At 48.4% G+C, this 20,031-nt stretch overlaps 3 protein-coding genes across 3 annotated transcripts; all 3 read right to left on the bottom strand.

Annotated features, from left to right (window-relative positions):
* Positions 1-915: 915 nt before the first annotated feature.
* LOC119349788 (AAA-ATPase At3g50940-like) lies at positions 916-2,883 on the bottom strand. The gene is made up of 2 exons (XM_037617875.1): positions 1,807-2,883; positions 916-1,680 (listed from the first exon to the last, which is right to left on the bottom strand). Exons 1-2 carry the CDS (start codon positions 2,785-2,787, stop codon positions 1,138-1,140), a joined length of 1,524 nt encoding a protein of 507 aa, XP_037473772.1. The 5' UTR covers positions 2,788-2,883; the 3' UTR covers positions 916-1,137.
* A 1,395-nt stretch (positions 2,884-4,278) lies between these two features.
* On the bottom strand, positions 4,279-6,537 carry LOC119349787 (AAA-ATPase At3g50940-like). Its single transcript, XM_037617874.1, has 2 exons — positions 5,521-6,537; positions 4,279-5,397 (listed from the first exon to the last, which is right to left on the bottom strand). The coding sequence occupies exons 1-2, from the start codon at positions 6,493-6,495 to the stop codon at positions 4,813-4,815; spliced, it is 1,560 nt and encodes a 519-aa protein (XP_037473771.1). The 5' UTR covers positions 6,496-6,537; the 3' UTR covers positions 4,279-4,812.
* Positions 6,538-8,248: 1,711 nt separating this feature from the next.
* On the bottom strand, positions 8,249-10,077 carry LOC119313376 (AAA-ATPase At3g50940-like). The gene has a single exon (XM_037588930.1). It carries the CDS (start codon positions 10,036-10,038, stop codon positions 8,560-8,562), a length of 1,479 nt encoding a protein of 492 aa, XP_037444827.1. The 5' UTR covers positions 10,039-10,077; the 3' UTR covers positions 8,249-8,559.
* Between the last annotated feature and the right edge of the window lie 9,954 nt (positions 10,078-20,031).

The following is a 20,031-nucleotide window of genomic DNA, read 5'->3' as shown; positions in this document are numbered from 1 at the left end:
CGATTCTGATCTCTTGCAGTTTCTCTTTTGTATGCCCTTTTGCTGCTTTTATATCTTTACATACAAGCTCTGGTTTCCCTTTTGGTAGTTGTTGCTGCACTACTTGTGCTCCGCTGGGCGCTTAATTATGTCGCCAATTTCCGAAGGGTAATTTTGCCGGTTCATCTTTCTATATGTAACTGCATGTTTCATTATCTTGAAGTTCATCTTTAAATTTTGTTCCACAAGAGGTGTCCCCTCCCTGTGGTTAATACTATCTTCCTGATGTTTTGTTCAGGGGATACTTGGAAGGATCTTGTCTTAACAATGGAGACAAATAACACTACACTCGGCCGACTTAGCTCAAATGCTGCAACTTGTCTTGGTTTCTGGTATCACCGCCCATCTTTTCTCAGAATTATGAAGATCTAATCTTGTTTGACTAGTTGCAGCTTATAAGCTATACTTTTGTATTGGCAGCTTATGATCTAATCTGGCATCTTTTGTAACTCAGCTGTTTATCTATTGACATGTAAGTTATCTTTATATATAATGTCATATTACTCTGCTCTATTCACTTCATAGCTGGGGGATAATGCAAGGGCACTATATGCTAATTTTCTGCAGTCATCAAGAACATTATTGGGTGTATCCATCCTGCAACCAATCTTTGCTAAGCACTACTAACTACTCCTTCCGTCCCAAAATTCTTGTCTTGGATTTGTCTAGATACGGATGTATCTAACACTAAAACGTAACTTGATACATCCGTATTTAGACAAATCTAAGACAAGAATATTGGGACAGAGGGAGTAGTTGGGTCTGGCATATTAATTCTAGTCCCAAATTTTATCCTGGCTTGTTCTCTCCATCATCTCATGGTCACTAGCAGCAGGTAACTATGCAGCCTCTGCTTGTGTCTGAGGGGTGGCTGTGTGTAGGGTGACAAGGCAAGATGTCAAGTTGCATATATGTAACTTGTTGCAACAGTCCTTACAAAGTTATTTAGAAGCACACTGTTAAGTACAGGTGCGTCGAACTACTAAAAAAAGGGAATGTTTTTAGTTGTCAAAATGATCTGACAGATGTTCCAATGGATCCTGTAGGACCTATCTACAGGGTACGCACACTCTCTGGTCTCCATCAGCTTCCGCACTCCTAGCCGCTTCCGTTTTCTGTGAATTCACTCTTCACCACCACCTTTTTGTCATCCTTCTTCTCCACCTGCACACTTTCAGTCTTGATCTCATCAACAATTTTCTTCTCGTCCACCTGCATACTCTGGGTCTTGATCTCATTGGCGTCTTTCTTCTCCTCTGCCTGCTTACTTTCAGTCTCGATCTCAGTGGCATCTTTCTTCTTTAACTTCAGGAGCTCGACAAGATCATGGAGCGCAACATCAGTGTTGTCGTTCCTCATCAGAACCTCGGCGACCTCTGCAGGCGTCACCGTCACCTCCTCGATCAGCGCCTCGATCTCCGGATAGGTGACATGGTAGTCAATGGAATGGTAGTTATTGGCAAGGATCCGGAAGGCCTCTGTTGTGCAGTACCCCATGTGGATGTGCATGTCCATCCTGCCAGGCCGCAGGAGTGCTGGGTCGAGACGCTCCTTGTAGTTGGTGGTGAAGATGATGACCCTTTCCTCCCCACTTGTTGACCACAAGCCATCAATAAAATTGAGCAGCCCAGACAATGTGACCTGTGTGTGCAGGCAGCCACAAAATTGTCATCAGCATAGGTAAGAAAGAAAGCTGTTGAAAATTGAGGAGAAGCAGAGACGTTTATGTATGCATATAAGGTATTCATTCTGACATCAAAGTTTTACCTTGTCTTCTGCCTTCTTCTTTTCTGTAGAATTGGACTTGGCATGCTCCTTGTCATCTTCCTCGCGCTGCTTCAGTTCGATGGTGCAGTCGATGTCCTCGACCACGAGAATGGACCGGTTGGTCATCCCGACGAGAAGCCTCCTGAGGTCGGAGTTGGAGTCGACCCCGGTGAGCTCGAGGTCGTAAATGTTGAACCTGAGGTGGTTGGCGATGGCGGCGATGAGGCTGGACTTGCCGGTGCCCGGCGGGCCGTACAGCAGGTACCCGCGCTTCCACGCCTTGCCAATCCTCCTGTAGTAGTCCTTCCTCTTGATGAACCGGTCGAGGTCGTCCACAATTGACTGTTTCTGCTTCTGGTCCATGGCGAGGGTGTCGAACGTGGAGGGGTGCTGGAGGTCGATGGGGGACCACTCGTCGCCGTACTCGTTCATGTAGATGCTGAGGCTCCTCTCCTGGTCCTTGATGGCCTTGGCGGTGGCGACGATGAACGGGAGGTACTCTTTCAGGGCCTTCTCCTTTTGCCTCTTGTGGAAGCGCACCTCGTATGACCTGATCTCCCGTGCCCCGCCGCCGCCGTTGTTCGGGTCCCCCTTCACCTCCCGGGTCACCAGGAACCACCTGAACTCCACTCCCTCGTACAAATCCACCATCTCCTCCCCCGCCTCCATGCTGACGACCATCTTCTTGGCGTCCTCCTCGATGCTGCTGACGCGGAGGCGCTGCATGTTGATGTTGGCGTTGATGCGCGTGGCGAGGTAGGCCTTGACGGCGCCGTAGACGCGGTTGCCGGACCACCCCTCCGTCTCCTCGATGACGATGGTGTGCTGCCACGTCATGCGGGAGCGGAGGCTGGCGAGGGCCGAGGACAGCGCGTCGCGCACCTCGGACGGCAGCAGCTCGCTCGCCAGGCTGCGGACGAGCATCAGGGAGGCCGCCAGCGAGGCCGCCGTGGCGATGGTCTTGTCGTAGGACGGCGCCATGGCTCTTGAAGCTCCCTTGATGCTCTGCTTTTTTGTTGTGTGGGGGTGGGTGGGTGGATGGGTGGGTTTGGGGCTCTGGTTCTGTGTGTTCTTGATGTGGAAGAGTGTGTTGAATGAGATGGGGATCTAGGGGGATGAGTGGTGGTTTTTATAGGCGATGGATTGGATTGGAGTGTGGGGTGGGTGGGGTTGACTGACCGACTTGGCAGAGGTGTGTGTGGCGTCTTCCTCTGAAAGGAAGAGGTGTGAATAATTAATGGACTTGGCAGAGAGAGAGAGAGAGAGAGAGAGGTCACATGACTAATCAGCAACTAGCTTCATTGCACAGTAATTAATCCCCCTGCAAGGGAATCAATCTGCTACTTACAGCAGATTAATCATGCAGCCTGTAATTACCGTCACCTACTAACCATGTGGTGTTCTGGGGAGTATAGGAGCAGTATATATTTGGAAGCATCAATTGATTCTTTGCTCTTTTTGATTGTTTTCTTATTTCTTTGCTAGTTAATGAGCATTTGCATCTGAATCATCGTAAACTTGCTGAGGTAGAAACACCCGGAAATTCAGTTGCTGTGTGCATGTATCATACTTGCTGCCTATTTCTGCTACTGCGCGTTGGATGCCGTCCGCGTGATTGCTGGAAAAGGTACTGGTAGCATCACATCACTAAGCAACCGAGTAGCTTCCTTCAGCATTAATTAATTCCCGTTCTGTGCATAAGGTAGATTGTTGATGCAGTCTGAAAACTGGCACTTACCATTCGGAGTGTAGTAGTAGTGTATATTCTGAGCCATCAACTACTGATCATTTCCTAATGGATGTGCATTTTGCATCTGAATAACCTACTAAATGTACTAGTATTTTTCCGTGGATTCGTTTCAGATGGACCGCGGAATTCGTAAAGCGAGCGGTGTGTGCCATGAACTCTGCTTCCTTGGCACCCAAGTTCCTTTCTTCTGTGGGATCGCACTTTTTCGCCCGGGAAGAAAATGCACTTTTTCGCCCAGGAAGGAAGGTGGACGTGGACACAACACAGCAGAAAATGCAGGTGCTGTGCATATCATCATCCTTGCCGCCTACTCCTTCTACTACCTGTCATTTTCTCTTGTGTGTACCGTTTCCTGTGCTGTCCATTCTTGATATGGTGCCATGATTTTGCTTGTCATTACTTTCCACTCCGTGCTATTACGCTTTTGTTTGTCATTACTTTCCGTTCCAAGCCAGCTCACGCGCACGGACCAAGACCCGTCCACGTCGTGCGACTGAAACAATAGGTGCCAAATCGATGACTCCAGTGGCTGGCTGGATGGATGGCTACTGGTGTCTGTGGAGAAAGTGATTGATGATGACATTACGGTAGTATCGTGTAGACGGTCCAGGTTGGTGCACGTGTTTTTTTCTTTTTGCGTCACCTGATGGATCGTCGTGAACGTCAGTCAGTTAGTATATTCCGAGAGAATGCTTCCTTTTTGCTCAGATTACTCTGCTCCATCCACTACACAGCTCAGGTCACTATATGCTACTTCCTCCGTCCCATAATATAAGAACGTTTTAACACTCTTACATTATGGGACGGAGGAAGTAATATTCTGCATGTCATCAAGAACATCGTTGGGTTTATCCATCCTGCAGCCAATCTCTAGCTAAGCACTACCAACTATTTGGGTATATGCAACGGTGTTCTTTGTTTACTCTAGCATATCAGTTATAGCGATCTCAAATTTTATCCTGGCTTGTTCTCTCTGTAATCTCTGCGCCTGTATTCTCCACAATCTCTGCACCTGTGTGTAGAGTCGCATAGCTCTGTTGGGCAATATCTTATGCAAGATGTTAAGGTGCATATATGTAACTTTCTGCAACAGCACTTACAAAATTATTTAGAAGCACACTGTCTCATGCACAGGTGCGCCTCACTATTCCTATTATATAGTTGTCAAAATGATCAACATACCTTACAATTGGGTCTCCTTTAGGACCTATGTACAGGGTACGCGTAGTCGCTGGTCACCGTCAGCTTCCGCACTCCTAGCCGCTTCCGTTTTCTGTGAACTCATTCTTCACCACCGCTTCTTTGTCATCTTTCTTTTCCTCTACCTGCACACTTTCAGTCTTGATCTCATCGCCACCGTCCACCTCCATACTCTCTGTCTTGATCTCATTGGCGTCTTTCTTCTCTTCTGCCTGCTTACTTCCAGTCTTGATCTCATCACCATCTTTCTTCTCTTCCGCCTGCTTACTTCCAGTCTTGATCTCAGTGGCCTCTTTCTTCTTAAACTCTAGGAGCTTGACAAGATCATGGAGGGCAACATCAGTGTCATCGCTCCTCATCAGAACCTCGGCGACCTCTGCAGGCGTCACCGTGACCTCCTCGATCAACGCCTCGATCTCAGGATAGGTGACATGGTAGTCAATGGAATGGTAGTTATTGGCAAGGATCTGGAAGGCCTCTGTGGTGCAGTACCCCATGTGGATGTGCATGTCCATCCTGCCAGGCCGCAGAAGTGCTGGGTCGAGACGCTCCTTGTAATTGGTTGTGAAGATGAGGATCCTTTCCTCCCCACTTGTCGACCACAAGCCGTCTACAAAATTGAGCAGCCCAGACAATGTAACCTGTGCAGACAACAACCAAAATTGTCATCAGCATATGGTAAGAAAGAAAGCTGTCGAATAATAAGGAGAAGCAGACAGGTTTATATATACTCATAAGGTGTTCACTCTGACTGCAAAGTTTACCTTGTCTTGTGCCTTCTTTTCTGTAGAATTGGATTTGGAATCCTCCTCGTCATCTTCCTCCCGCTGCTCCAGTTCAATGGTGCAGTCGATGTCCTCAACCACGAGAATGGACCGGTTGGTCATCCCGACAAGAAGCCTCCTGAGGTCCGAGTTGGAATTGACCCCGGTCAGCTCGAGGTCGTAAATGTCAAACCTGAGGTGGTTGGCAATGGCGGCGATGAGGCTGGACTTGCCGGTGCCCGGCGGGCCGTACAACAGGTACCCACGCTTCCACGCCTTGCCGATCTTCCTGTAGTACTCTTTCCTCTTGATGAACCTGTCGAGGTCATCGACAATTGACTGCTTCTGCTTCTGGTCCATGGCTAGCGTGTCAAACGTGGAGGGATGTTGGAGGTCAATCGGGGACCACTCGTCGTAGCGTTCATTCATGTAGATGCTGAGGCTCCTCTCCTGGTCCTTGATGGCCTTGGCCGTGGCGGCGATGAACGGGAGATACTCTTTCAGGGCCTTCTCCTTGTGCCTCTTGTTGAAGCTCAGTTCATAGGACCTGATCTCCCGGGCCCCGCCACCGCCGTTGTTCGGGTCGCCACTGACCTCGCGGGTGACCAGGCACCACTTGAACTCCGCTCCTTGATACACATCTGTCATCTCTTCGCCCGCCTCCATGCTTACGACCATCTTCTCGGGTTCGTCAGCGCTGCTGACGCGCAGGCGCTGCATGTTGATGTTGGTGTTGATGCGCGTGGCCAGGTAGGCCTTGACGGCGTTGTAGACGCGGTTGCTGGACCAGCCCTCGGTCTCCTCGATGACGATGGTGTGCTGCCACGTCATGCGTGAGCGGAGGCTGGCGATCACCGCGGAGAGGGCGCCGCGCACCTCGGACGGCAGCAGCTCGCTTGCCAGGCTGCGGACGAGCATCAGGGACGCCGCGAGGGAGGCCGCCGTGGCGATGGTCTTGTCGTAGGACGGCGCCATGCCTCTCTTAAGGTCTCTTATGCTCTGTTTTTCCTGTGTTAGGGTGGGTGGGTTGGGGGCTCTGGTTGTGTGTGTTGTTGATGTGGAAGAGAGTGGTGTGGGGAAATGAGGCTGTTCTTCCGTGTGTTCCTGGTGTGGAAGAGTGTGTTGAATGAGCTGGGGATCTGGGTCAGTGGTGCTTTTATAGGCAATGGATGGAGTGGAGTGTGGGGTGGGGTTGACTGACTGACTCATGTTTCTTCCTTTGGAAGGAATAGGTGTGAATGAATAGTAAGAAATGGTCTTCCAGGTTCCAGTCGCACTTTGCAGCGAGGCCGAGGGGTTAGAAAAAGGTAGTAGCGTCACATCACTAATAAGCAATTAGCTTCCTTGGACACTAATTATTACCCCTGCAGATTATTTATGCAGCCTGTAATTACCGGCACCTACTAACCATGTGGTGTTCTGCTGGGAGTACAATAGTACATATTTTGGAGCATAAATTGATACTTTTCTCTCTTTTTTTGAAAAAAAGATGATTCTTTGCTAGCTAATGACAATTGCATCTGAATCACTTAAACTTGTCGAGGTAGACACAGATGAAAATTCAGTTGCTGCCTATTTCTTCTACTGCTACTACTCGCCATTCCACCGTCAGTGCGTGTTGGCTGCCGTATGCGTGGGTGCTGGAAAAGGTAGCAGAGTAGCATCACATCACTAAGCAAATGGAGTAGCTTCCTTCCAGATTTAATTAATTCCCCTTGTGTGCATACACGGTATTAGATTGTTGATGCAGTCTGAAACTGGCACTCACTATTCCAAGTGCACTAGGCTAGTGGTATATGCTCTGAGGCATCAATTGATTCTTTGGTAGTTAACGAGCATTTGTATCTCAATCATCTACTGAATGTGATATCTTTTCTGTGGATTCGTTTCAGATGGACCGCGGGAAGTCGTAAAGCGAGCGGTGTGTGTCATGTACTCTGCTTCCTTGGCATCCAAGTTCATCTCTTCTGTGGGATTGCACTTTTTTTGTCGGGGAAGAACATACATATACAGAGTTTCTCGAAAAAAGCAGAAGGTGATGTGATCCTTCCTGGAAGGAGGGTGGACGTAGACACAACACACAGCACAACAGAAATTGCAGGTATCATCCATCCTTGCTGCCTACTCCTTGTACTACCTGTCTGTCATTTTCTGTTGTGTGTATTAGTTCGTGCTATGCTTTTGTTTTGCTTGTCAATTGTCATTACTTTCCACTCCGTGCTATGCTTTTGCTTGTCATTACTTTCCATTCCATGCTAGCTCACGCGCACGGACCAAGACCCATCCACGTCGTGTAACTGAAACAATAAGTGCCAAATATATGCCTCATGGATGAACTCCTCCAGTGGCTGGCTGGATGGCTACTTGTGTCTGTGGAAGAAAGTGATGATGAGGTTACGTTACCATCGTGCCGACCGTCCAGATCGGAGCACGTGTTTTTTTTTTCTTTTTTCTTTGCGTCACCCAATGGTTCGTAGTGAACGCCAGTCAGTTACTAGTATATTCCAAGAGGATACTTCCATTCTTCTCATATTACTCTGCTCTATCCACTTCATTAGCTAGGGGAATAATCTGAGAGCACTATATGCTAATTTTCTGCATGTCATCAAGAATATTACTGAATTTATATCCGTCCTGCAACCAGTCTCTGGCTAAGCACAACAGGCACATCAATTCTAGTCCAAGAAAAATATATTCTAGCTCGTTCTCCATCATCTTGAAGTCAATAGATCGTAACTATGCTTGTGTCTTTCCTCCTCTGCATCCAGCAAGGGGTGTGGCTGTGTGTAGGGTCACATGGCTCTGTGGGCTAATATCTTATGCAGAACGTCTAAGTTGCATATATGTAACTTGTTGCAACTGTACTTACAAATTATTTACAGACACACTGTTAAAAAGTACAGATGCATCGAACTACTCCAAAAATGCAATGTTCTTGGTTGTCAAAATGATCACAACATTTGTTTGCTGCAATGGATCTTCTGTAGGATCTATCTACATGGTAAGCACACTCTTTCGTCACCGTTAGCTTCCGCACTCCTAACCGCTTCTGTTATCTATGAAAACATTCTTCACCACCACCTCTTCGTCATCTTTCTTCTCCTCCACCTGCACACTTCCAGTCTTGATCTCATCACTATCTTTCTTCCCATCCACGTGCGTACCCTCAATCTTGATGTCATCAGTGGCATCTTTCTTCTTCAACTTTAGGAGCTCGACAAGATCATGGAGGGCAACGTCAGTGTCGTCGTTCCTCATGAGGACCTCGGCGACCTCTGCAGGCGTCACCGACACCTCCTCGATCAGCTCCTCTATCTCTGGATAGGTGGCATGGTAGTCGACGGAATGGTAGTTGTTGGCAAGGATCCGGAAGGCCTCCATGGTGCAGTACCCCATGTGTATGTGCATGTCCATCCTGCCAGGCCGCAGGAGTGCCGGGTCGAGACGTTCCTTGTAGTTGGTTGTGAAGATGATGATCCTTTCCTCCCCGCTCGTCGACCACAAGCCATCAACAAAATTGAGCAGCCCAGACAATGTTACCTTGTCTTCTGCCTTCTTCTTTGCTGCAGAGTTGGACTTGGAGTGCTCCTCGTCGTCTTCCTCCCGCTGCTTGAGTTCGATGGTGCAGTCGATGTCCTCGACCACGAGAATGGACCGGTTGGTCATCCCGACAAGAAGCCTCCTGAGGTCGGAGTTGGAATCAACCCCGGTGAGCTCGAGGTCGTAAATGTCGAACCTGAGGTGGTTGGCGATGGCGGCGATGAGGCTGGACTTGCCGGTACCTGGAGGGCCATATAGGAGGTACCCGCGCTTCCACGCCTTGCCGATCCTCCTGTAGTAGTCCTTCCTCTTGGTGAACCTGTCGAGGTCATCAACAATGGCCCGCTTCTGCTTCATGTCCATGGCGAGCGTGTCGAAGGTGGAGGGGTGCTGGAGGACGATGGAGGACCACTCGTTGCCGTGCTCGTTCATGTAGATGTCGAGGCTCCGCTCCTGGTCCTCAATGGCCTTGGCGGCGGCGACGATGAAGGGCAGGTACTCCTTGAGCGCCTTCTCCTTGTGCCTCTTGTGGAAGCTTACCTCATAGGACCTGACCTCATGGGCGCCGTCGCCAACGCTGTCCGAGTCGCCCTTGACCTCGCGAGTGACCAGGCACCATTTGAACTCCGCTCCTTGATACACATCCGGCATCTCCTCGCCTGCCTCCATGCCGACGACCATCTTCTCAGATGCGCCGGCGCTGCTGACGCGCAGGCGCTGCATGTTGAGGTTGGTGTTGATGCGCGTGGCAAGGTAGGCCTCGACGGCATCGTAGACACAATTTCGGCACCAGCCCTCGGTCTCCTTGATGACGATGGTGTGCTGCCACGTCATGCGCGAGCGGAGGCTGGCGAGGGCCGAGGACAGCGCGTCGCGCACCTCGGACGGCAGCAGCTCGTTCGCGAGGCTGCGGACCAGCATCAGGGACGCCGCGAGGGAGGCCGCCGTGGCGATGGTCTTGTCGTAGGACGGCGCCATGTGCTCCCTGGTGCTCCTCCTCTCTTGTATGTTTGTTCTTTTCTGTGTGAAGGGTGGGGTGGGTTGGGGGCTCTGTTTCCTCTCTGTTCCTGATGTGGAACAGGTGTGTGTGTTGAATGAAATGAGGTTTGGGGATGAGTGGTGCTTTTATAGGGAGTGCGAGATGGATTGGAGTGCGGGGTGGGTGGGATTGACAGATTGAGGTGTTTCTTCCTCTTATTTCTTAGTAAAGGGAATAGGAAATGGACTTGGCATGGTCTTCCGGGTTCCAATCACACCTAACAGAGAAGAGAAGTCTTTGTTAGGAAATGGTAGTAGCATCAACATCATCACTAAGCAAATCTGGACTGGCTTCCTTCCACATCAATTAATTAATTCCCCCTAGCTAGAAAGGTAGATTGTTGATGCAGCCTGTAAGTGGCACTTAGTAACATGTGATGTTACGGTTGTACTATTATATAGTACTCCCTCCGTTCCTAAATATTTGTCTTTCTAGAGTTTTCAAATGAAGAACCACATACGGATGTATATAGACATATTTAGAGTGTAGATTCACTCATTTTGCTCCGTATGTAGTCACTTGTTGAAATATCTAGAAAGACAACTATTTAGGAACGGAGGGAGTATATTTTTAGGCATCAAAATTGGTTCTTCGATAATTCACGAGCATTTTGCATCTGAATCACCTATTAGTTCCTTTTGTTTGTCAAAAGAATAAATCCACTCCACCGTCAGTCCGCGTTGGCTGCCGCGTGCTGGAATTCCATTCCACACTAGCTAGGTCACACGCACGCACTAACCAAGACGGGTCGACGTCGTTCAACTGAAAGATATGTACGTAGGTGCCAAATATATGGGTGATGGATGGCTACTGCTGTCTATTTGGGGAAACTGATATGGCTACGTTGCGAATGATCATGCTGATCGTCCGCGTCGGAGCGCGTGTCCTTTTTGCGTCGCCGATCGGAACCGAACCGTGACAAATGCTGCAACTTGTGTCCGAGCTAATTTTTGATATGAAAAGAATTCTGACAACTCTTTTCAGGTAGATGGCCGAATTGGTGTTGTGCATTGTGTCTGTGTGCTTGGTTGACTGGCTGATGAACGGATGATGTCTGAATAATAGTACTACATAGATCAGGCATGTTGTTCAAACCGTAACTTCAAACCATAGCTTTCTTTTCTTGCCTAGTTTGTGTATCTAGCTTTTTAAGCTCTGTGTGAGCTGCCTTTTTCTTTTATCAGCTGGAGACTTTGGAACCTTGTTCGCACTTTCTGCTATTTGGTTAATAAGATGGCCGTATGCATCGCTCTGATGTAGAGGCCGGGGCGCCCCCCCTTTTCGAAAAGAAAAAAAAATGCAGGGAGGGGTCTTCCTTACCAAAAGGTCACAACGTAGTATATGAGTACATGGATATAGTGATTAATTATTTCATTCGTTCCTCTGGAATCTCCATATATATGGTAAATTGCCCTCCTGGCAGAGCATTCGATTGATTGTTTCTTGGCAGAATTAGCGAGCACTCACTTCACGTGTATCTTCTTGTGAATGTCAATGTTTTGAGCTAGATTCGTAGAGTAAATTGCAAAAAAAAAAAAAAAACGTGGAATGGAAAGCTTCTTTGCTTTCTTGGCATCCAAGTTTCTTGCTTTGGTCAATTAGCTTGTCGAGATAGAGCAGCAGAAGAAGAGAAATATGCAGCGGCCTACTCTTTCTATAGCCTATATATACTTGTGCTGGGGTGAGTCGGTGCGTGTGCTGCGGTGCATCATGCGTGTGCTGCGGTGCTACTCTTTCTATAGCCTATATATACTTGTGCTGGGGTGATGTCGTCGCAGCTATATGCTTCGTGACTCTGGTGGCTGGCTACTCGTGTCCTTTTGGTTGGGGGGAGAAGTGATGAGATTACTACCAATCATACTACTACTTTATCTGTCTGGCTGATTAAGTAGAGTGTCCATCGTTCCTTGTCAGTAGCGTAGCATCATCTTGCCAATATCTTATGCAAGCTGTCAAGTTTGCATCTATGTTACCTGTTGCAACAGCACTTACATACTTATTTATAGAAGCACTGTGTTAAGTTAAATACAGGTGCGCCCAACTACTCCAAACAATATGATGTTATTAGCTGTAAAAATGATCAACATACGTAACGTATATATGTTCCAATGGATCTCCTGTATGACCTATCTACATGATACGTGTATGACCCGTCGCCATCTTTCTTCTCCCCAACTGCATACCCTCAGTCTTGATCCCAATGCCGTCTTTCATCTCCTCCGCCTGCTTACTTCCAGTCTTGATCTCGGTGGCCTCTTTCTTCTTCAACTTCACAAGATCGACATTCAACAAGATCATGGCCGGAGGGCAACATCAGTGTGGTCGCTTCTCATAAATCAGAACCTCGGCAACCTCTGCAGGCGTCACCGTCACCTCCTGGATCAAAGCCTCGATCTCTGGATAGGTGGCATGCTAGTCTATGGAATGGTAGTTGTTGGCAAGGATCCGGAAGGCCTCCGTGGTGCAGTACCCCATGTGGATGTGCATGTCCATCCTGCCGGCCGGGCCGCAGTAGTGCCGGATCGAGATGCTCCTTGTAGTTGGTGGTGAAGATGATGATCTTTTCCTCCCCACTTGTGATGCTGATGTGGGACAGGGGTGACCGACCGGGTGAGGTGTGGGGGGTGAGTGGTGGTTTTTATAGGCGATGGATTCGAGTGGAGTGTGGGGTGGGTGGTGTTGATCGGGCAAAAATGCTAGACATACAGATTTTTACGGGCTCTTTTCATCTAACAACCAATCACAAACCTTTCCCTCTTGATTTTCCACCCTGATTTTCAGGGGGGTGGGTCGTCCCGCTCACCTGTTGTGTTGGAGTTGTGTCGAATATTGTGTACAAGGGTTACAGCTGGACTTGTAGTTGTATTGTGTTTATATATGATGTGGAGTCGTGTCCTAGTAAGACACTAGTATCCTAGGCCTCTCTTATATAACGGGGTTAGACACACGATGTAAACCTATGCCAACATAATAGCATCGGAACGCAGTGGAAGCCGGCGGCATGTGCCGGTGTTCAGGACAACCAGATGCAGTATTGTAGCGAAGTCATGGGGAGGAGCGTCCATAGTCAGGCCCCAGGGATGTAGCCATATCGGTGAACCTTGTTAACAAATCTCGGTGTCGTGTTCGTGTGATTGCTTGATCCTCGGATGATCGACGGAGTGCCTCAGATTTATTCTAACAAGTGGTATTATGAGCTAGGTTGTTCGAAGGCTGTGAATTGTTGATCTAGAGGAAGTATCGAGTTGAGATGCAGCCGGCTGTGGCGTGGTTCTCGACGAGATTGGCAGAAGCAATTAGAAGCATGCAGAAGTTCTAGGCGGCGGCGGACACGCGGAACCACAGCGCGTGCTGGCTCGCCAGGCTGGCGGTCGCGGGTTCGATCAGCAGCAGCGCGTCGCGTACGGGCAGGCGGACAGCAGGTCGATCGATCGACGGGTGCTGGTTGCGGAAGGCACGTGCGTGGGCAGTGGCCCAGGTGGCGGAAGCCGCACACGCTGCAGGCACGCGTGGCACGTACGTGCGGAGGAAGGCCTAGATGGTTTGCTGGATGCGTTAGCGATCTGCAAGAGATTTGTTTGAGAAGAAAAATTAGCACAAGGACCAGAATCAGACAGTGATTGCTATCTAAAAGGGAAAGAAAGATATGTCCAGGAGCTACGTGTGAATTTGTGATGGATTGGAGTTTGACTAGCGTCATTGATCTCCTTTGGTACGTGCACACAGGAAGGCTACATGGGATTTATTTTTGGTCTCCTTTTGTTTGCTACACAGTTTGTGTATGGATGGCAGTCGCACTTGAGGATTCGAGGAGTCTGGAGCGTGCTGTGCAGAATCATGCATACACAGCGCGTCCAAGATATGCGCAGATGTGCGAGCAGTCATGGTGCAAGGTGGAGCATGGTTGTAGCCGGACAAGTTCGGCTGGGTCGGACTGGTCAGTCTGACGGATCGACTTGGATGTCGGTTGGTACAGAAGACGGTGGTGGAATCGACAAAGACGACATAGGAGCGTGATGCTGATGGTGACCGACTTCTGGGCGTGGAAACACGTGGCGCAGGCCCCGAGGGCTTGTGTGGCTTCGATAAGACTATGGCGCGGGATTGATTCAAGGTGATGTATACACGGAGCTTGAAGTCGATGAGGCGCGGGGGTGGACTGATCATCTACCATAGAGTCATGTTGAAGGTGGAGCTGGAGTCTGGAGGACTTCACTCGGTGCTGATTGAGGGGCTACGACGTAAGTGCATAGAGAGTCGAAGCCTATTCAGCGGGAAAAGCAAGGGACACGTAATTCGGACTGGAGCCCAGTGGTCTGATGGAAGCGTGAAACTCGTCATCGGTCGGTAATGATCGGTGGTACTCTGCAGTGGGGGTTGAGTGGTGTGGGTTCAAGACCCTTGAGACTCGACCGAGACAGCGGAGACTCGACGCGGTAATAGCGGCGAGGCGTGCAGCTAGCACGGGACATGGAGACGGGCCAGGGCTCTGGTGGTCATACATGTGGTGAACAACTGCGAATTTGACTCGGAATGACTACAAGTAATGGTGAAATTCCTTCAAGTTTCAGACAGACGGTCAAGAAAGAAGCGGTGATGTTGAGTTAAGGTAACTCTTATGTGTGACACCCAATATGTGAGTGTTCACTTTCACGCAGGTCAGTGATCAGTGTGTGATGGCGTTGGACTGATACTCTGGAAGTTGGGAGCGCAAACTAGAGTAATGTGGAATTTAATTTTGCTCGAGCGTTGAATGTGGTCAAGAAAAGAAGGGACTACAAGTTGTAGGTGGAGTCACATGGAGTCTTTGGAATAGCAGCGATACTCATGGGATAAGCTCAAGTCCAATGTACATGGAAGTTTGACGCATGGACAAATCCAGGACGATGGAGAATATTCGCCAAGGTGGAGTTTGTTGGAGTTGTGTCGAATATTTGTACAAGGTAGGTTACAGCTGGACTTGTAGTTGTATTGTGTTTATATAGGATGTGGAGTCGTGTCCTAGTAGGACACTAATATCCTAGGCCTCTCTCATATAACGAGGGTAGACACACGATGTAATCTATGCCAACATAATAGCACCGAAACGCAGGGGAAGCCGGCGGCATGTGCCGGTGTCCAGGGCGACCGGGTGCGGTATTGTAGCGGTGTCATGGGGAGGAGCGTCCATAGTCAGACCCCGGGGATGTAGCCATATCGGTGAACCTCGTTAACAAATCTCGGTGTCGTGCTTGTGTGATTGCTTGGTCCTCGGATGATCGACGGAGTGCCTCGGATTTATTCTAACATGTTGGCCAATAAAAACTAACCCACCCTGTAAAAGCCTGTAAACTGTTTGTACGTGTAGCATTGTTGGCTGATCGGGTGATGTTTCTTCCTTTGAAAGGAAGAGGAGTGACGGAATAATAACAAGAGTGTAATAAGAAAATGGGCTTGGCATGGTCTTCCAGGTTCCAGTCAGAGTTAACAGCGAGAAAGATGTTGGTTAAAAAAAAGGTACTGTAGTAGCAACACATGAGTAGTCACGCAACTTGTATCTACTACCTTGAGCATTGGTTATTATTTGCACTTGGTAGGTAGATTGTTGATGCTGTGTGCAAGTTTCACTTATGAATGTGTGGACTATGTTCTGATTTGTATTGTATGTATATTCTGACTGGGGCGCCAATTGGTTCTCTGGTAATTAAATTAACGATCATTTTGCATCTGAATCACCAAATGAATTTAGTTAGTATTTTCTCTCTCTCGACTATTCATTTCAGATGGATGGACCGCGGAAAAGCGCTCGGGACAAGTTAGGAAACTCTGCTTGCTTCCTTGGCATCCAAGTTGTCTAGTTTCTCCCTCGCGGTCGGTCGCCGGGAAGATACCAGAGAGCTGTGCGGCGCAAGTTTGCTTGGAAACGAGTCGAGTCAAGAGTCGGTTTACTTTCTCGAAAGGAGCACAAGAGAGCCGCCGAAAATGAATGCAGGTGTTGTGCCTTTTTTTTCTTTCTGTTTTTGTTGGTCGAAAATGGCTTTCCGTTGCACCCACCGTCAATGCGTGCGTGCCGAAATTCCGTTCCACGATAGCTAGCTCGGACCAAGGCATGGTCGACGTCGTACAACTGAAATGAGAATTGCCAAATACTCCCTTCGTCCCAAAATTCTTGTCTTAGATTTGTCTAGATACGGATGTATCTAATACTAAAACGTGACTTGATATATCCGTATTTAGACAAATGTAAGACAGGAATTTTGGGACGGAGGGAGTACTAAATGGCCGATGGATGGATCATGGATGGATGGCTATCCCCGGTTGCTGGATCATATCCATGGGCGATGGCTGCTGGTATGGCAAGCGATGATGATGCATGAGCGTGGAATGGAATTTCAGCATGCTCATCTTACATGGAAAGTGATAGGTGGTACGTTGGACGGCTGACGGGCGGTGGGTTCGTCAAGCGTCGCTGTCAGTAGCACAGCAGTTTATTCACTCATTCTCCCACGAAAAAAACAAGACAACAGCAGAACAGCTTGTTTTGTGTTTTCATTTCTGGAGAGACGCAGAAGCAGTTTCGCCCCGTTTTATATATAAAGCAACGATCGACATACATGATGCAAACCATCTGACACCACACACACCCAAAACAGATACATGGGAGCTGACGAACAGCAACGCTACTCTAAACACCCCAAAGCAAACAACAAGTAGGCAGAAGAGTATAGCTAAGGGTCTAAAGAGCTCTCCACCGTGAACGAGTCACTGCAAGGAGACGAAGCCGTAACTCGATAAACCAGGGACTCCAAAGCGGTGCTTCCAAGAAAGAAACGGCACCGAAGAGCCGCCACCGCCCGATCCAGGGAATCTAGGTTTTCACCTGTAGTAACACGAAGGACGCAGGGTCACCGCGATGGAGCCTTCAAGAAGGGAACGACGCATGGATGCCGCCGCCATCGGTCTGGCTCCGAGCCAGACGAGGTTTTCACCCCGGCCACCACCCTTAGCCTCCGTCCAAGGTACGACCCTACATGAGAGCGCCGGCTGCACCACCACCGAAATCGTCGAAGGCCCACCCCCATGCCGCCCACGCGGCCATGACAACAAGCCCGTCAGCGCCCGAGCCACGAGCCAGCAGCTCCCGCCACCAAGGCCGCCGCCTTGCATCCAGACACTCCGGAGACCATCCAAGGCACGAGCTTTGAGCCGACCGGCAAACCCCTAGCACCATCGGAACCGCCGGTGACCGACCCGCCCAGAACAACTGTCAGCGGCAAGGAGGCACTAGGCCAGGAAAAGGGGAGGGGGGAGCGGAGCTCGTCCGGACCGGCGCACCCCTGCGCCGGTGACAGGTAGTCGGTCTACCCGTCCCTCCAGCAGCCTCCCCTGCGTCACCCTTGACGCCCTACCACGGCCTCCGGCCAGAACCTGCGAGGAAGAGGTAGCCACCCGTCCGCCGGCTAGGCCGCCGGATCGACCGCACCCAGCCGCCGAAGAAGGCCGCCAAGAGCGTCAACCACCATCACAGCACCTGCGTCTCCACGCCCTGGCCAAGAGCAGCCGATGCCCCGCCACCCCATCGGAGTAGAACAAGGACCAGTTGCAGCACCACCACCTTGGAAGGGCCACCGGCCACCCCTGCCGCCACCAACCACCACCACCAGGACCACATTTTTTCGAGCTTTATAGACAATAATATTAACATCAGTGTCAGTCTTCTTCTTGAAGATTCGTTTATTCTCTACGGGTCGCCGATCATCGGGCAAATCCACCAAAGTCCACTCTTTTTCTCATACATGGATCATATCTCAGATTTCATGGCCTCAAGCCATTTATCGGAATCTGGGCTCATCATAGTTCGTAGGTTCGCCATGGTCTAGTAACATGACTTCTAGAACAGGATTACCGTACCACTCTGGTGTAGACCGTGTTTTGATTAACCTACGAGGCTCAGTAGTAACTTGATCTGAAGTTTCATGATCATTATCGTTAGCTTCCTCTCTAGTTGGTGTAGGCATCACGGGAACGGATTCTCAAAGGAGCTACTTTCCAAACTGAGAGAAGGTACAATTACCTCATCAAGTTCTACTTTCCTCCCACTCACTTCTTTTGAGAGAAACTACTTCTCTAAAAAGGTTCCATTCTTGACAACAAAGATCTTGCCTTCGATCTGTGGTAGAAGGTGTACCCAATTGTTTCCTTAGGGTATCCTATGAAGACACACTTCTTCGATTTGGGTTCGAGCTTATTAGGCTGAAGCCTTTTGACATAAGCATCACATCCCCAAACTTTAAGAAACGACAACTTATGTTTATAGCCAAACCACAGTTCATACGATGTCGTCTCAACGGATTTAGATGGTGCCCTGTTTAACATGAATGCAGCTGTCTCAATGCATAATCCTAAAATGATAGTGGTAAATCGGTAAGAGATATCATAGATCGCACCATATCTAATAAAGTACGGTTACGATGTTTGGACACATCATTATGCTGTGGTGTTCCAGGTGACGTGAGTTGCGAAACTATTCCACATTGTTTTAAATGAAGGCCAAACTCGTAACTCAAATATCCGCCTCTGCGATCAGATTGTAGAAACTTTATTTTCTTGTTATGATGATTCTCCACCTCGTTCTGAAATTTGAACTTTTCAAATGTTTCAGACTTGTATTTCATTAAGTAGATATAACCATATCTGCTCAAATCATCTGTGAAGGTCAGAAAATAACGATACCCGCCGCGTGCCTCAACACTCATCGGACCGCATACATCAGTATGTATTATTTCCAATAAGTCATTGGCTCGCTCCATTGTTTCGGAGAACGGAGTTTTTGTCATCTTTCTTACGAGGCATGGTTCGCAAGTATCAAATGATTCATAATCAAGTGATTTGAAAATCCACCAGCATGGAGTTTCTTCATGCGCTTTACACCAATATGACCTAAACGGCAGTGCCATAAGTATGTTGCACTATCATTATCAACTTTGCATCTTTTGGCATCAATATTATGAATATGTGTATCACTACAATCGAGATTCAATAAACCATCAACATTGGATGTATGACCATATAAGGTTTTATTCATGTAAACAGAATAACAATTATTATCTGTGTTAAATGAATAACCGTATTGCAATAAACATGATCCTATCTTGTTCATGCTCAACGCAAACACAAAATAACATTTATTTAGGTTCAACACTAATCCTGAAAGTATAGGGAGTGTGCGATGATGATCATATCAATCTTGGAACCACTTCCAACACACATCGTTACTTCACCCTCAACTAGTCTTCATATATTCTGCAACTCCTGTTTCGAGTTACTGATCTTAGCAACCGAACAGGTATCAAATACCGAGGGGCTACTACGAGCACTAGTAAGGTACACATCAATAACACGTATATCAAATATACCTTTGTTCACTTTGCCATCCTTCTTATCCGCCAAATATTTAGGGTAGTTCCGCTTCTAGTGACCATTTCCTTTGCAGTAGAAGCACTCAGTTTCAGGTTTAGGTCCACCTTTGGGCTTCTTCACGGAAGTGATAACTTGCTTGTCATTCTTCTTGAAGTTCCCTTTCTTTCCCTTGCCCTTTTTCTTGAAACTAGTTGTCTTGTTAACCATCAACACTTGATGCTCTTTCTTGATTTCTACCTTTACCGATTTCAGCATCACGAAAAGCTCGGGAATCATTTTCATCATCCCTTGAATATTATAGTTCATCACGAAGTTCTAGTAGCTTAGTGATAGTGACTAGAGAACTCTGTCAATCACTATCTTATGAAGATTAATTCCCACTTGATTCAAGCGATTGTAGTACCCAGACATTCTGAGCACATGCTCACTAGCTGAGCTACTCTCCTCCATCTTTTAGGAAAAGTACTTGTCAGAGGTCTCATACCTCTCGACATGGGCATGAGTCTGAAATACCAATTTCAGCTCTTGGAACA

The sequence above is a fragment of the Triticum dicoccoides genome, chromosome 1B (assembly GCF_002162155.2).
Source record: "Triticum dicoccoides isolate Atlit2015 ecotype Zavitan chromosome 1B, WEW_v2.0, whole genome shotgun sequence".
Lineage (NCBI taxonomy): Eukaryota > Viridiplantae > Streptophyta > Magnoliopsida > Poales > Poaceae > Triticum > Triticum dicoccoides.
This window is presented reverse-complemented; position numbering and strand designations above follow the sequence as displayed.

Bases quoted from the DNA above. Each gene is read 5' to 3' on its own strand.
- LOC119349788 (XM_037617875.1), bottom strand. From the start codon at position 2,787: ATGGCGCCGTCCTACGACAAGACCATCGCCACGGCGGCCTCGCTGGCG. The intron at 1,681-1,806 runs GTAAAACTTTGA...CTGCACACACAG, and splicing joins AGAAGAAGGCAGAAGACAAG to GTCACATTGTCTGGGCTGCT.
- LOC119349787 (XM_037617874.1), bottom strand. From the start codon at position 6,495: ATGGCGCCGTCCTACGACAAGACCATCGCCACGGCGGCCTCCCTCGCG. The intron at 5,398-5,520 runs GTAAACTTTGCA...TTGTCTGCACAG, and splicing joins AAAAGAAGGCACAAGACAAG to GTTACATTGTCTGGGCTGCT.
- LOC119313376 (XM_037588930.1), bottom strand. From the start codon at position 10,038: ATGGCGCCGTCCTACGACAAGACCATCGCCACGGCGGCCTCCCTCGCG.